This window comes from Trachinotus anak, unplaced genomic scaffold, assembly GCF_046630095.1.
Source record: "Trachinotus anak isolate AG129_WGS33_773 ecotype Australia unplaced genomic scaffold, CSIRO_AGI_Tana_v1 ptg000002l, whole genome shotgun sequence".
Taxonomy (NCBI): Eukaryota; Metazoa; Chordata; class Actinopteri; order Carangiformes; family Carangidae; genus Trachinotus; species Trachinotus anak.
The window spans coordinates 24062482-24078211 of NW_027273853.1; the positions used below are offsets into that span (position 1 = coordinate 24062482).

Genomic DNA, 15730 nt, shown 5'->3' on the forward strand with positions numbered 1-15730 from the left:
GCTCTGGTGGTGAAGGGCGCAGTATCGGCTTCTCTGATTGGTCCATGCAAATACATTGGCGAATCAGCAGCGAGACTGTTAAACTTGGAAATTGATGTTTGGTATTTCGGTTTGAAAGGATGTCGCTCAATCGGGGTATCGGCAGAGTGGAGGTAACGTTAGTTAAATGACAAGTGTAGTTGTTTTATTTACCTGCTTACAGCCAGTGCTGCATTATCGAGCATATCGTGAACTGAAAATAAAGCGAAAGCCAACAAAAGCAAACGTAGCTGCCCTAGCTAGCTAGCTAGTTAGCTGTCATCAATGTTAAGTTACCATATCAACAGTGCACCTGTAACTATGATAATGTGTGTTAATAAGGGCAGTTAGTCTTTCAAAAAGCTGCGAGTAGGCTAACTTAAATAATGTCAACTGTTACCAAAGTGTTACCGAACCATTGCTCCTGTTTATACAGCTAACGAAAATCCACGTTGTGCTTTTCTTTTTAGTACATGACAAAAACAATACCCAAAAACGCAAAGTACCAAGATGTCAAAACACGGCTGGACACAGGTACCTTGTCCAGATGCACCATCCTTACCTACAATAATATATAAACCAATGCCATCTCAACCTATTTAGCTATAAATGATTTATGCCTCTTTAATATGTTGTTATGTTTTATTTGGTAGGATGCAGCCTTACGAAGTATCTGGAAAGACTGGAGGAGATTAAAAAAAGTGAGTAATTTGTTTGAAGAGGAACCAGAAATGGCACGGAATTACAAATTGGCATAGTTTCATTTCCTAATGTGTTCTCCACGAGGTTTAACCCTGGACACTGAGCTGCCAATCCTGCCATTTTCTTGTTTGCTTCTCATGTTTTGGGTTATTATCCTGTTGTAGGATGAACCTGTGACCAACTGGTCTGTCTTCCTTTATTAATTACCCTTTTCTTGCGGTTATTATAAGAGTTCACAGTACTTCTTCCTTCAATGCAACATTGTCAAACAATGCTTCAGTGTAGAGTGTACTAACATAGTCTGTAGGAATTGCATGCGTCAACCCACAAGGCTTTCCATCGCTGCAAAGAAGCTATAAGTTGTTAACGCATTATTTGATCCCTGCCCCTTGCAGTTAACTGCTTACCTTTGTACCATAGAAGGTTATTGCTTAGGTTTTGATGTACTCACACACTGGAGATGTTTTATGTTTTTGTTTTGATGCTTTTGTGTTTTGCCTGACATTTTGTCAGAAGAAATAATATTTCATTTCAACTATATTTTTCATAGTTGGAATAACATGGAACTTGAATTTGGAACTTAAATCAGCAGGAGATGTTTGATTATGATAGATCAGTGCTGCAGGTGCATACAGATGGCAGTCATTTTAGTACATTACCAACCACTCATAGTCTTCATACTTTCACTTGCGTGCCCAAGATTCACAATCCATCTGTTTGGCAGTCAGTTGGTTCAACAGATGTAAGATCCTTAAATAGCCCACATAAGTTCCTAAAGGACACCTCATGAGGACACACAATGCAGCTTTGAGTCAAAGTTTTGACCCAGCAAGTACAGAATAGGGCTTCTATCCACCGGGTTACTAGACTGCTGCCCTAGACTGCTGGACCCAGATATTAGTTTAATCTATGGCCACCTTATATACAGTTTCCACCGTATGCAGAGGTAAGCACGTGTAACAGCAAAATAATCCATCCCAAGGGTCTTTTTCTTAGAGTAAAGAGGATGAGAACTGCCTACTGTACACTTAAGGTGACCCTTGCCAACATGGCACCTAATTTTCCCAAGGATCTTTGGGTTCTTCTTACTGTTTGCCCATGTACTTGAAGAAGTAAACCAAAGAAGTTCTAACCAACTGATATTTTGTGGTTAAATAAGTTCTTTGTGACTTTGGTCATTTGATTTTGACCTGTCCTACAATTCTCAAGGATAAGTGACACTGATTCCCTCTCTCTTCAATGGCGGATTGTACTGCTGTCCACAATTATTCCTCTGTGGGACTGTATGCAGACTGTGGGGACATGCTGGTCAGGTGCCAGCAAGGGTCTTTGAGAAAGTGTGAGCTAGTGAGGTCCCACTTGGATAATACCAGTATTTGTTGCACTGATAAAACTGAGTCTTAGCAGCCTGATTTTGGTGACGTAGTGGCAGCTTCAGCTGAAAGGTAGCATGGGAACAGACTGGGTAGAGCTGAGGTTTAGTGAAGCACTAGAGGAGGATGAGGAGAAGGAGGAAGTGCAAGACCCAGGTGAGTTGTGTGTGGTATGAATGCATGCAATGGCTGAAGTAATCAGTTAGATTATTAGACCAGTGATTAGACTTTTTGATTCAACATGCAAAGTTATCACCTTAAGCTAAAGTGGTCATTCTAATTATAAATAGATATTTCAAGACAGTCATCAGGGCTGCAACTGCTCTTAGATTTTATTGTGTCTTTTCCCTTTTCTCAGATTACAGGTATCGTAAAGATGAAATATTCAAGCGGTTAAAGGTGACAACATTTGCACAATTGGTAAGCATTAATGTTTTTTTTTTTATCCTGCTAGATTTATGTTGTAGTTAATGGGAAGTCCAGCCCACAGCTATTTTTTTTGCCTTTATTTTGGAGGCGACTGAATGAATGCAGTGAGAAAAGCTTATCCCATTACAGTGCTTAATAATTAATAGACTACTTGTGTGAGTAGTTCTGGACAGACAGCTCTAACAAACCATTTATCTTGGTTTGTTAACTTCATTTACAGACCCCAGGATACCATTCTCTTTGTACTTCTTCTTCCAATGTCTTCATAGTCCAAGTGCTGTTGATTTTCAGACTTCCTTTTCTCACCAGATCCTTCAGGTAGCCTCTGTGTCAGACCTGAATGAAAGCGAGAATGACAGTGAATCACACGGCCCAGAAGGTACTGCAACATATTCACTTAACATCATGAAATCTTATTCATCTCAAGCTTCACATGGCTCATTAATATTTTAAAACAAATTTAATTTGGATCACTAACATTACTTGTACTGGATATACTGTAAAGTACATTAAAAGGATTTAAGTCTCTAACAGTAGGTGACAATCTGTTAATTTCCCACTTCCACTCATTTGCAGACAGTCTGTCAGCAGCATCTGATGCAGATCTGGAGTGTCTGTCTGAACACACCAACGGCTCCTCAAAGGTGTCACTTCTTTCAGATCGCCAGGATGCAGGAGATACGGGGGATATCTGCTACTCTGCCAGGTCAACGCTGCTGAGGTACTGTATCTGTACCTGTACATCCCACAGTCACAATCCCTAATCAAAAGAGCACCAGTAATCCTGCACCCACCATATGTATGTGTCTGTGCCCAACATAGTGTACATCCACTTTTTTTCATGTAAGACATCTGCCTGTCCTACACGCACGCCCTCCTGTACACCACACAATAACCTCCCTCAATCTATAATTAGCGTCTCCTCCTCTCACCTGTGTCGCCCCCCCCCCTTTTTCAGCTTGAACAGGAACCCCAGGAGTGTAACTCTATCTGGGATCTCTCCTGGGGCCCCCTACTGGGCTTGAGTTTTTAGGTCTCATTGACCTTGTGAGGAGGGCAGCTGGAGACGGAAAGTAGGGCAGCACTGGGGTAAAACCACCTGCACAAGGGGAAAGTGGTGGGCGTCTACAGTGTTGTTTGGCTGACTTCCACAAACAGATTTGTTGTAGTGAAGTGTTGATCTTCTGGACTCCACCTACACATTAACTGTTCTGAAACCTGGCAGACTTTAGAAACATGAAAGAAAATCACATACTGTGCTGAATCATCACTGATGCTCACAGATATGAGTAAAATCATAGCAGGAGATGTAGAGGTTGTGCTTCCATCATTGTTTCCAGGTGTGTTATTGGCTCCAGACATCTTTGAAAATCATATATCAGGAACGGTCAAGTTGTAAATCAGAGCATGTGGCTTAGAGCTGCAACAATTAGTCGATTAATCAAAAAGTTGTATAGTTTGATAATGAATTTAATGTTTAAGTCATTTTTATATTTTTCAAGTGAAAATGCCAAACATTTGTGGGTTTTAGTTGATCTGCAGATGCTTCTCTTGTCATTTGTCACTGTAAGTATATCTGTATATCTTTGGGTTTAGGACTGTTTCTCCAACAAATTGATTTGAAGACGTCACATTTGGCTTTTAGAAACTGTGACAGGTATTTTTCATTATTTTGGACCATTTTACAGAAAAATAACAAATTCATTTAACAAGAAAACTATTGTCAGTTTAATCGATAATAAAGAAAACTGTAGAGCTTCTAACCATATATTAACCATATATATTAATGTTAGTAAATCTTAATGTCATATTATACTGTTATTAAAATATAATACCATCAAGGAAAAGGACAACTATTCCAGAATAAGAAATTAGAATAAACTTTATTTGTATTGTCCTTTCCAGAAACAAAGAGCGGCAGCAAAATTCATATATAAACAAGGAATAGAAAGAAATCAGACTAAATAATAATAAAGCTTCTAACCTCTGACCTCTCACAGTGTTATCAGCGGTGTGGGAGAGCTCAACCTCGACAGGAACAGTCAGAAGATGGAGAACCATGTGCCCTGCCTTGAGCTGGCTGACAGACCCTACCCCGACTGCCCCTACCTGCTGCTGGATGTACGGGACCGCGACCAGTACGAGGGCTGTCACATTATCAGTGGTAGGTGAAATAGACTAGACCATCATGCTTTTCATGCCAAAACAAATATTATTTATCATCAGTGTTTTGTTTGTTTGTTTTGATTTTTTGTCATTATTTGTCTTCTGTACAGCACAAAGTTTCCCCATTGCCATGCTGTCTCGAACAATGAACCCCTACACCAGAGAAGTGCTGGAATATGTATCCTTCATTCCAAACAACACAAAACATTTACCAGTCCTCTTCTTCAGACTATTTTTTCATGCAACAAAATCAATGTCAGGCCTTTTTGAACTGCAGTTGCAACTGATTATTGTCTTGTCTGAACTTAACCCGCTCTGTGTAGAAAAATGCAGCAGGGAAGATCATCATTGTGTATGATGAGGATGAGAGAATAGCCAGCCAGGCAGCCACCATCATGTGTGAGCGAGGATTTGAAAATCTGTTTATGCTGTCTGGAGGTAAGATATCATTTCACTCAAGTTGTAGTAGTCCTGTGTGGGGCGAGAGCTAGCAGTTGAATGATGGGGTATCCCAGGAAAGGATTTTAAGGGAATATTAACCGTGAAATTTGCTGCCTAACATGTCCACTCTGAAAAAAAATGTATTTCAACATAATTTAAAATTTGTCAACTCACGCAACCTGCATTTTACGCGTCTGTTATGTTAAACTAAAATAAAAGATAATATAATATTTGAAGCCATCACTGTTGCAGGTATAGTGTCTAAAAGAAGTTATCATCCCACTCTGCATTCTGTCCTCTCGCAGGTCTCAAGGTGATCGCTCAGAAATTTCCAGAAGGAATGACAACAGGCTCCATCCCAGCCTCGTGCCTGTCCTCCCCGACATCGGCGAAGGGGAAGAAGAGCTCTGTGCAGCAGCAGCCGGTGCAGACGGCAGAGAAGAGGTGGCGGTTTACATCAGATGAGCAGGTCAAGATCCAGGAGCAGCTGGAGGAGATACACGTCCCAAGTAACAGTAAGAAACCCAAAACTCCATTTTCCTATTTTCCAATTGAAAATTCAGGCATTGTCTGAGGTGACCATGAATTCCTAATAAAATGATCATTTGTAAGAAAGTTTCCCTGAGAAATACTGTGTAAGTTGGTACAAGTTGCTTCACAAGCTCTTAGATCTTCTTCTGCCAGGCTTTCAAATACACACAGTTTTATGCACAAGAAAACAGGCAGTGCAGCTTTTGTTGCTCCAAAATAATGAAATACCCTGCCAGGAGCTATAAGAGATGCAGGCTTTATGAACATCTTTAAACGACAACTGAAAACCTATTTATTTAACTTTTTATTAATTCTCTCGTATTTTATGATTCTTTTTATTCGTATTTACATATTATATCATCTGCTGTCTTTGTATTGTCTAATTTCATTGTCCTTGTCCTTCTATCCCATTTTTTATTGTAAAGCACTTTGAGCTACATCACTTGTATGAAAAGTGCTCTATAGATAATGTTTGTTATTCTTTTTTTTTTTTTTTAAAGTGGGAAATAGAGACAAGCAGTAATTTGAGTTTTGTTTGCTGTGTTGAGTTTATAAGCAGCTGTTTATTTATGTATAGCTGGAAACTTTATTCTCCACGTGTACTGGATTGTGTGTTTGGCTATAGACAGAGTTCAGAGTTTTTTCTTTTTCAGCTGACATGCTGTGCACAGACCCACGTAGCAATTAACAAGATGCAATTGATTAGAAATGTATCAATCAACAACTTTCATGAAGACGCTACAGAAGTTATTTTCTCTTTGTCTCATAATTTCATTCCATAATCCTCACTATTGTTTGCATTTTCTTTGTTCTGCAGGCCGCATGTCCAGCCGCATGTCAACCATCAGCTACCAGTCTAAAGCGTCCAGCGCTCGAAGTCGACAGATGTCCTCCACCTCTGGGAGGGACAGCGCCAGGGTTCAAAGCAGTAGACCCTGGAAATAACCCCGCCCACCCTCAACCACACAGATATACACAAACAGACATACCTCCAACAGAAAGTCCATTTATTTCAGGTTACGGTCCATCGTTGTAAGGAAACAAACACCTGTGGTCCCATCTGCAAAATAATTTCCCACAGTCAGAGGTGGACAGGAAACACCTCAACTGCTCTATTACAGCAATTACAGCTATTTTCCATCCACCATCTTTCATCTGACACAGCTGAATATTCTCCTAAAGTTTAGTGTTTTTATTACTGTCTACACAGCTTGGGAACGTAATAAACAATACACAACAAACAAAGACCAAAATATTTTAAATCAGACCTAATTCAGCATGAAATTTAAAAATAATCTTCATCTTCTGTTTTGGAGATTTATGCCCTGACTACAGTTTTTCTGTTTTTGTCTTAAAATATTTAATAAATTGTGTATATTTGAATGTTTGCACGGTGCCTCATCTATGAACCTGAAAAGTGATGGAGCTAATTGCACTCAAATTAACAGTTCATATGATTGTATTCTTCATTTTTCACCGGGATATGAATCTGTACAAATTTCTGTGGATGATTTGTTCAAAAAATGTTGTTTTTTTTTTTTTCTTTTTTAACTTTATTATTTCCAGACAAGTCACGTTTCATAGCTCCAATGATACAAACTAAAACATTTACAATTTTATCGCTGCAGACAGAAGAATGGAATGCTGATGTGACATGAAGGGTATGCTGGGAATTTCTGTATTGCAGGAGGTGTGTTGCTTGTACAAATATTGTTACAGAGCTTGATCCATTTTGTAAAAACAAGAAGAGTTGTGTTGTATTTTTGTAATATGCTTCATACTGTCATGACATGTTATTGTAATTCCTTAACAGACCAACAGCCTTTATGTGCAACTTTTGCATCCACTTATACACTAATGTTACTGTGACTGTTTTGTATTTTTTTTGCCTCTGTGTGTGTGTGTGTGTGAGAGGATCAGTGTGCTGTACATTGTGACCACACTAACTGAATAATGAGGCCTTCGCACAGATCGTAGTGTCACTAAAGGAAGGAAATGGACATTTTGTCAAGCAGCACTTCAGTTCCTACAGATGCATGTGAAAAACAGTATTGCTAATTTGTGTCCCTCCGTTTTATTGTTGTTAGTGACTTGTTTCCTCGATACACTCACATGACTGACTCACTATGAAGTGCATATAATGAAAATACGGACTTAGTTTTGTGATTAATGTTGTGTTTTCATCAACAGTCTTAAATGACCTTAACCAGCTGATCACATGATTCTGTTGGTAAATGAATGTGTATGAATAAAGTGTATGATTGTTTGCTGCATAGGAATTGTGAAATGGTGAATATTAAAATGAATACCACCAGGATAACCTACTTTTAAAGGAGGGTAGTTTACCGTACGATCACTGTAACCACCTCTTACTCCCTGCTGAGCTGGAATCAGGCGGAAACTTAAAGGGTCTCTATAATTACACTTTTAGCTTATTTTCGTAACCACGGTGACTTACTCTAAAGTGAGGTCAAGATTGCGAGCGTCAGGGTGAGACGAGAAGATATAAATTGGGATCAAACACCACAGGAATAAAGTTTCACTCTGTGCCACACCCAAATTTATGATATGTATGTATTTATTTTTGGGTTTAGGATAAATCTATTAAGATTAAAAAAAAAAGCAGAATTGCAGGATACAGACAGGTAGGACACAAAAAATGTGTCTGTGACATTCTGTGAATTAAAAGTCCTTCAGATAATAAAGACATAGAAACAGCAGTTTCTCCAGTGTGCCCATTTATTTATCTGCTTGTGGTTTCATGTTATCTAAGTTCATGGAGTCATGGAGTGATATTAGTCTTGAAATAAAGGCAACAGGTGACATTTGCCAACAATGGCTTCTCCAGGGGGGGTTTCCACCTTTACGCATACATATTTAGTATGGGTTCTTGTAGGTGTGATCCATGATGGCCATCAGAGCCAGCCAGGTCTCCGTGGCGGTGGGGATGATCTGATTGGCTGGCAGGATGAAGCCGTAACGACCAGTGTCCCTCAGCTCAAAGGTGTAGGAGTACTTGATGCCCTGGTTGTAGGTCCAGTCAATGGTCCCACCACTGGCTTGGTCTAAAATTGAAACAGTTGAGGGGATTATTCTCAGTAGGGGAGATCATTCATTGTCATTCAGTATCTGTGGAATGTAAATGTATTTGACTTCGGTGCTGCATCAGAGGAAAAGAGTATGAATATGGCAGACAACAATGCACACTGCTGGCTTTACTAAATTACCCAGCTGAGTACTATCAAATCAAGAGTCCAGTATTTTGTTTAGACTGAGTCGATGAAAAGAAAAAAGAAACAAGATACTTTCCTGTGTCACAGCTGCTTAAATATACACAAAAAACTTTAAAGGTTTTTCACTTGTACTAAAGATTTTAACTTAAACCTACACAACGTCTCAGCTGTTTTTGTTATTTGGATATTGAAGGTCCCACGCTTCGCTGGTATTATATTGGAAGTGCTTATATCCATAAGAAGAAGATATTGTGGAAGCTCTGAGCCTCTCTTTTGATTGGCTGACAGTTTTCTGTGGGATTGAAGAAGAATATAGCAGATTTCAGGTAAACACCAAATCCTGCACGGCTGGATGGTGAGTCCGGGCGAGCCGGGCTAGGACCATGGCTGAGAGCAGAGACTGCTTTGTTGTGACATTACAAAGTTACAGAAGTCCTGACGGCTCGTTTTAAGGCTCACTGTCTGAATACAGGCAGTGTGTATTTCTCTGTGGACTGAGAGCTCTGACACAGTGATAATATAGAACCTAGAAAAGACAGGGTCTCACTTTAACTCTCACTTCAGTTTCACTTTATTCAATAGGGGACCTTTAAAATCCACTTGGACATTTATAGGTGCCAACTTTGTGGATTTGTGACTTTTGAAACTTTTAAGTAATCATTGTCTTGCTTAAGGGCACTTCAGCACTGAAAATGCCCACCAACACAACATCGAAGTCACTCTGCTAAACTGTATTTTGTAATTATTATAGTCATATAAAATAAAGAAATTATTAATCTACTGTTACCAAGTTAAACAATAATATCACCACTATAGCACTGAAAACAAGAATAGAAAACTATAACACCTGTTGAAAACCATCTATATTGTAAGCAATGTTATGTGTGAAACTTACAGATGGTGTTGATGATGCTGCCATATCTGTACCTAGTACCATACAGGGAAGCCAGGTCAGTGATAGCCTTCTTTGCCAGAGCGTGCTGTAGAGAGAGATAACCATGGTATCACATGAATATTTGCTCATAGTTCCTCATATCGCTTTTGCATATTCTTACATTTCCAGCATCAAAGACTAATCTTATTAGGGACAACAGAACAGCAGAGCCCAGAGAGGAGGTCTAGCAACAATCAGTTTCCCCAGTTTAATCTAGTTTAACGAGAACAGTTCTGAATAAAGTGGTAGGGGTTTTTACCAGCTCAGCCTGGTCCCTGACTGGAGTACTGGTGTAGCCATAAGGATACAGGAGCATCTGGGAGTAGGAGTGGATGGAGATGAAGGCCTTGAAGTTGCCGTGGGACCTCACAAAGTCCACAATGGACTTGACCTCGGACTCGGAGTTAGCCCTGGGTCCACGGTAGGTCTCTGAGCAGGGGTTGCCGCTGGCACCAGCTCCTACACGTGATTACAACAGAGTCAAACTACAAAGAAATGTCACTGTCTACAAACAACTTCTGGATTAAGCCGACTAAGAGCACCGAAACAGACCCAGGTCACTCAAAATATGGTATAAGGGTCCTCTTCTGACCATGGTGTGACTCAAGAACCAAAATGAGTGTATGTGTAATGTGTTTTATGTCCTCTGTTTCCTGTGAAGCATTTTGTGGCAGGTCTCATGAGATCATGATGTTTAAAGGCACTTTGTGTGGGATTTGAAAATTTGCCACTTTGCTGCCACCTGGTGGTAACATTAAGAACGACACCTGCAGACAGCAACACACACTGCACAAAAACAACATATAGCATCAACTACAACAGAACTATGAAGGTTTTTGATGTTTTGATTATTCAAATACATTTCATTTCCTCAAGCCTGTAACAAATGACCAAAATAACATAATAGATTATGACATTTTACATTCCAGTGATGAGGGGAAGACGTTACCTCCAAAACCAGCATCCCAGTTCCTGTTAGGGTCGACTCCGACACAGCTGGAGCCAGGGTTGGGCTTCCTGGTCTTACGCCACATACGGTTCTAGAAACATCAGAGTGAGTCATCACAGGTTTTGATTTTTTTGTTCACTTTGATTGTGCTTCTTCAAATCTTATCACTGTATGTACAGTATGTGCCTGTGACATCAGTACTGCCTGTTCATTGCTTTTCTTTAAGTGCCTCATCATTGACATCACCACCACTGCAGATTATGGTTTCTGCTATTTTTATATGTTTAATCCACTTGAACATAGGCTACACCATAAAAAAAAAGTTTGCAGACTCAAAATCACATGATAACTCCCATTGCTAAATCATGGAAATTTGAGACCTAAAAAGTTGTCATAAATGAAAATAAGTACACATCTCATTTAAAAACTGAATGTGGTAGGAAGTTACTGTAAAAACCTGAAACCTACGCTGTTGTGGGTGTAGTAGTAGCCGTCAGGGTTGGTCACAATCTCCAGGAAGATGTCCATCTTGTTGAGGATGGCGGTCAGAGCAGGGTCACGTCCATAGTCAGTCACAATCTGATGACAGAAACATAAAGGACACAATAATCAGTGCAGCAGGTGACTGATGAGAAGCTGCATAGACACAGAAGAAAAATATGATATTTATCACTTATCACCTTCTTGGCGAACCAGGTGCCGCTGGCCTGAGTGACCCACTCTCTGGAGTGGATTCCAGTGTCAATCCAAATGGCAGGACGGTTGGTTCCACCAGTGCTGAACTAAGATAAAGCAAAAGAGCAGGCAGAGAAAATTTCAATTTTTTTTTTTTTTAAAGAGCAGGTGTCATCATTTTGAATCAATTGTGTAACTAGTCTTCTTTTACTTTACGGTTCATTTACCTTGAGAATATTCAGGGGACGGCCCTCGTAGCTGCGACCAATCACAATCTTGCTGACCATTTTGGGATTCTCAGCCACCAGCATGTCCTGGAAGCTGTAGATCTGAACCAGACACAAAAATCTCGCTCTTAATACATGAGCATCAGTCAGGTGCAGCATGTGAGTTTAAGTCTGTTTTTGAAGTTTTGTTATTTTGGGTTACAACATAATAATCCAGTTGGAAGCAAAGTGTTCTGTTGATACTTCAAAATTTTCTATGTCATTTTTTCCCACTTTCCCCAGGTACTAACCTCGTTGATGGTGTGGTACCTGGAGAAGTCGAAGCTGTCGGTGTTTCTGGGCTCAGCCACGCGACCAGCAGAGTCCATCTCCTCCTGCTCCTCATCCAGCATCACCTGAACACCAATGATGTCATTCAGATTTGAGTGAGACATAAGAAACAGCAAAGTTGGCAAATAACAGTCACGGAAAGGTCAGGCTTTTCTCAGATCTTTTACCTGCAGGTCTTCAATCATGATGGAGTACTTGATTTCCTGAGTCTCCAGGTAAATCTTGATGGACTGCAGGCTGTGGAAGGGAACTCTGACATCCACAGGGGTGGCCACTTCAGTCACACCCCTCCAGAAGTCCAGCTGAAAGGAAACACAGATATCATACAAGATAAAGATGATTTTTTTTAAACTTTCCATTCTTAATCATTTAATGTTTTTTAAAGTATTGTCAGTGGATGATAGATGACCTCGAACTCCATCATGTCTTCCAGGTCCTTGACAAGAGCCAGCTGGACCTCATCCTTTGGAATAATGCGGAGCACCTGATGCCTGCGAAAAGAGAATCAGAACATTTTACAATTTCTTACTCAACTCAAGTTTTCAATAGAGAAGTTGGCAAACATGGGGTGAAGCAAGATTTCTCAAAGCTGGTTCTGCTTCTACAGAAGTTGTACCATGAGAACAGAGTGCTGATTTAGAGTACTGGTATCGGAGATTAGGTTAGAGTTGGTAAGATAAAACACTTCCCTGGGTTGATTCCCAGTCTGGATCTTATCTGCTGCTAGAGCTGAACACCTTTACATGTTGGTGTAACAATGGATATCTTTAAAATTTTGAATGTCTGAACTTTATAGCCCCGTAATAAAGTAATTAGACACACAGAATTATCCAGATAAGTTATGTCAAAATGAACCTAATTTTCTAATATATGACGGAGGTGTAGATTATTATAACTATGCAGCAGGTTTAACCACTATGAGTGAGCTCTCATTCAACTAATGGCACATAGATCTCTCTTTTTTAGGTCAAATTAACATCCAGTGAAAATAAATGGCACTAAATATTAATTGGTCATAACATCCCTAGTTTTTGCACACTTTTAAAGAACACGGGCAGCAGTAGAAGAAGAGGTTGAGGTGTTGGGTGAGAGGGGCTGAGCGCAGTATGTGTGTAAATATGTAAAAGAAATGTGTAAACCACCAAAACAGAAAGACTCAGAAGCTTTTTTTAGCCTCTAGTTGGTGACAGTGTGCAAGAAATTTAATGGGTTAATCAAAAGAAATTAACCAAAGAACTTTAAATTCTAGTGGGGATCCAAATCTGTCTGTCCCAAAATTCAGCCCATGAAATTTGGCATCTTCAAAGTGTATAAAATGATGCACAAGACATCGAGAAGATTTCCATATGATGGAACAGTTGCCATAAAGTCTCAGGTGTGAATATTTCACTCAGTCTAAACATCATATAGCTTAAAAAAATAGTTGCAGCAGGCTGATACAGAATGCAACGCTGTCAGACAGTCTGGAATAAGGAGGAAACCTTAAATCTACTTAAGGGGAAGTGAAGAGAGGAAACTGTCTGTTAAAGAGTTAAAGACTCAAGTTAAGGGTAAAAAAAAATTGAATTTATTGTGAATCAGAATAAATATTAGAAGACATAAATGCATTCAATTAAAAAGGGACAATAAACCAATTTTTTTTATTATAGGCACTGCATATACACATATAGTACATACAGATGACTGGCTCACACACAGCTGTGAGAAGCTTTTGCAGGTCCACTTACCCCTCAAATGATTCTTTGCCGAGAACGGCCACAAACAGCGCGGCGAATACGAGCAGCACCCTCATCATGGCCAGCAGTGTGAAACTGGCAGGGCCCAAATCAAGCTTTTTATGGCTGAATGTCCCAGGTCACGTGTCCAAACCACGACCTTGCTCAAGGTAATGGAGGTGTGTCAGCAGCTGTTCCCTTTCCCACACCGGTCTGGAGATATCAAACCAAAAATTGGACCATGCAATGGTTTTCATCTATGTTTTTCATCCAGCTGTATTACATATTCAGTACATGTAATGTTCATATTTTCATTATTAATCAACCTTTTGATTATTTTTGCATCATTGATTAATTGCTTAGTTTAAAGATTTCTAGTAAATAGTGAAAAAATGTTCAGTTCCTGGTTTCAAGGTGGCATCTTCAAATTCCTTGAATTTTCCAACCCACAGGCCAAAATTCAAAGCTTTTCAATTAACAATAATATAACATGGAGAAAAACAGCTAATCCTCACTTTTGCAAGGATTGGAAAAAGATTATAAAAATTCACTTCCCATTCAGCCGCTCTAGTAAACTATTAATTCATTTCAGCACCAATAAAACCCAAAAAGGGTTTGCACCTATAACTGATAAAAACACAAGGCTTTACCCCAACCTGTGGGCTGTGGCCCACTGCTGGGCCATGAAGGTGGGCAAATTAAATTTAATGAAAAAAAAATTATAAAAAAATAATGTTATAAAAAATAATGTTTTAAAATAAAATGATCTTTAAAAACATTAAAAATGTTTAAAATATTAAGGCCTATCACTGTGGTAAGCCAGTTAAAAGGAAAGAGAGTCAAAAGACAGATGGTGGATCAACAAGTGATCTTCCCCCTGTCAAACAAAAAAGAACAACTGAACTTCCTACATGTTTCCTCCAGTTTCAGTTCAGTCTTTAATGTTCCATGATTATTTTTAAAATAAAAAGTGCTGTGAGAAGGCATTGTTTGGCCTCCGTATTGTTGTGGGGTTGGACGTGGGCTGAAAACATCTTTGAGATTTTCACGTGGGCCATGAGTTGGAAAAGGTTGGGATCCATTGCTGTAGCTCATCTGATCCTTACATTTTGCTCTGAAATCTCACCAGGACAATAAAAGAATTGAGGAGTCAGCATGAAGTACACTGATCTACATTCTTTTTACAGCTCAAGAAGACATGGCTGTCCACTTGTGCTGTGTTTCAGCTTCCTCTTTCTTCCTGTTGGAACTCCTCTGCAATCAGGCTGCAGAGGAGTTTCAACAAGCTAAATGTAAACCAGCTGCTGGGATCCATGTGCTGTGAGCTCTACATGTTAGAAACACTTCCAGAAATGAGACAACTTGAGATGTCAGGGTGCAAAAATTCACATCTGGTTAAGCAGGGTTTCAGTACAAAAGATGAGATGCCAAAAATGTGATGCCAAAATACAAAAGCTGTCATCAATGTAGAACTCGATCCTGCCTCTAAAACAGCCACAGTACAGTGGGATTAGTCACAGAGAACGTTTGAATGTTGAACAACGGACGTCAGATAACATTTTCAACCATTTTCAACAGTAAAATTTAATTACTTCCTCATACAGACACCTTCTCGTGTGTCTTTGTTCACCACATATTTGAGCATTTGATCATTTTAAGCCAGTTCACACAACAGTAAAGTAAAGATCCTTGACAACTTACATGTCCCAGAATCCCAGAATCTGCCAGTTTGCCTTATGCAACACAGCTGATAAGGACATCGCAGAGGAAAAGCAAAGAGACCGAAGCCTGGACAGAGTCAGGTGTGTGGAAAACACCTGCTTGGAGGGTTTCCCATTCACAGAGACTTACAGTAAAGCACAGAGTCTGTTGGTCCTCATGTGTCCTGCTGAAGTGTCCTCGAGCAAGTCACTGTGCTCCTACCTGTTCAGTTTAGCCATCTCTCAAGGCATTAACTAAATAACTAAAACTCTGTTTATGTCACTGTGAGACAGCATTTTTGAGAAT

At 39.7% G+C, this 15730-nt stretch overlaps 2 protein-coding genes across 3 annotated transcripts; one reads left to right on the top strand and one right to left on the bottom strand.

The window, feature by feature from the left end:
* The first annotated feature begins 21 nt into the window (after positions 1 to 21).
* cep41 (centrosomal protein 41) lies at positions 22 to 8380 on the top strand. The gene is made up of 11 exons (XM_071457368.1): positions 22 to 152; positions 489 to 552; positions 672 to 719; positions 2452 to 2513; positions 2832 to 2901; positions 3099 to 3243; positions 4523 to 4686; positions 4799 to 4866; positions 5012 to 5126; positions 5435 to 5644; positions 6478 to 8380. The coding sequence occupies exons 1-11, from the start codon at positions 120 to 122 to the stop codon at positions 6603 to 6605; spliced, it is 1107 nt and encodes a 368-aa protein (XP_071313469.1). The 5' UTR covers positions 22 to 119; the 3' UTR covers positions 6606 to 8380.
* Position 8381: 1 nt separating this feature from the next.
* On the bottom strand, positions 8382 to 15730 carry cpa5 (carboxypeptidase A5). Of its 2 annotated transcripts, none has more exons than XM_071457352.1 (12): positions 15575 to 15730; positions 13736 to 13936; positions 12418 to 12499; positions 12176 to 12310; positions 11969 to 12073; positions 11679 to 11780; positions 11457 to 11558; positions 11245 to 11355; positions 10777 to 10867; positions 10087 to 10286; positions 9789 to 9873; positions 8382 to 8725 (listed from the first exon to the last, which is right to left on the bottom strand). In XM_071457352.1, the coding sequence occupies exons 2-12, from the start codon at positions 13801 to 13803 to the stop codon at positions 8538 to 8540; spliced, it is 1269 nt and encodes a 422-aa protein (XP_071313453.1). In that variant the 5' UTR covers positions 13804 to 13936; positions 15575 to 15730; the 3' UTR covers positions 8382 to 8537. The 2 variants fall into 2 exon arrangements, with proteins under 2 accessions (XP_071313453.1, XP_071313443.1); XM_071457342.1 differs by having other exon boundaries at positions 15425 to 15730.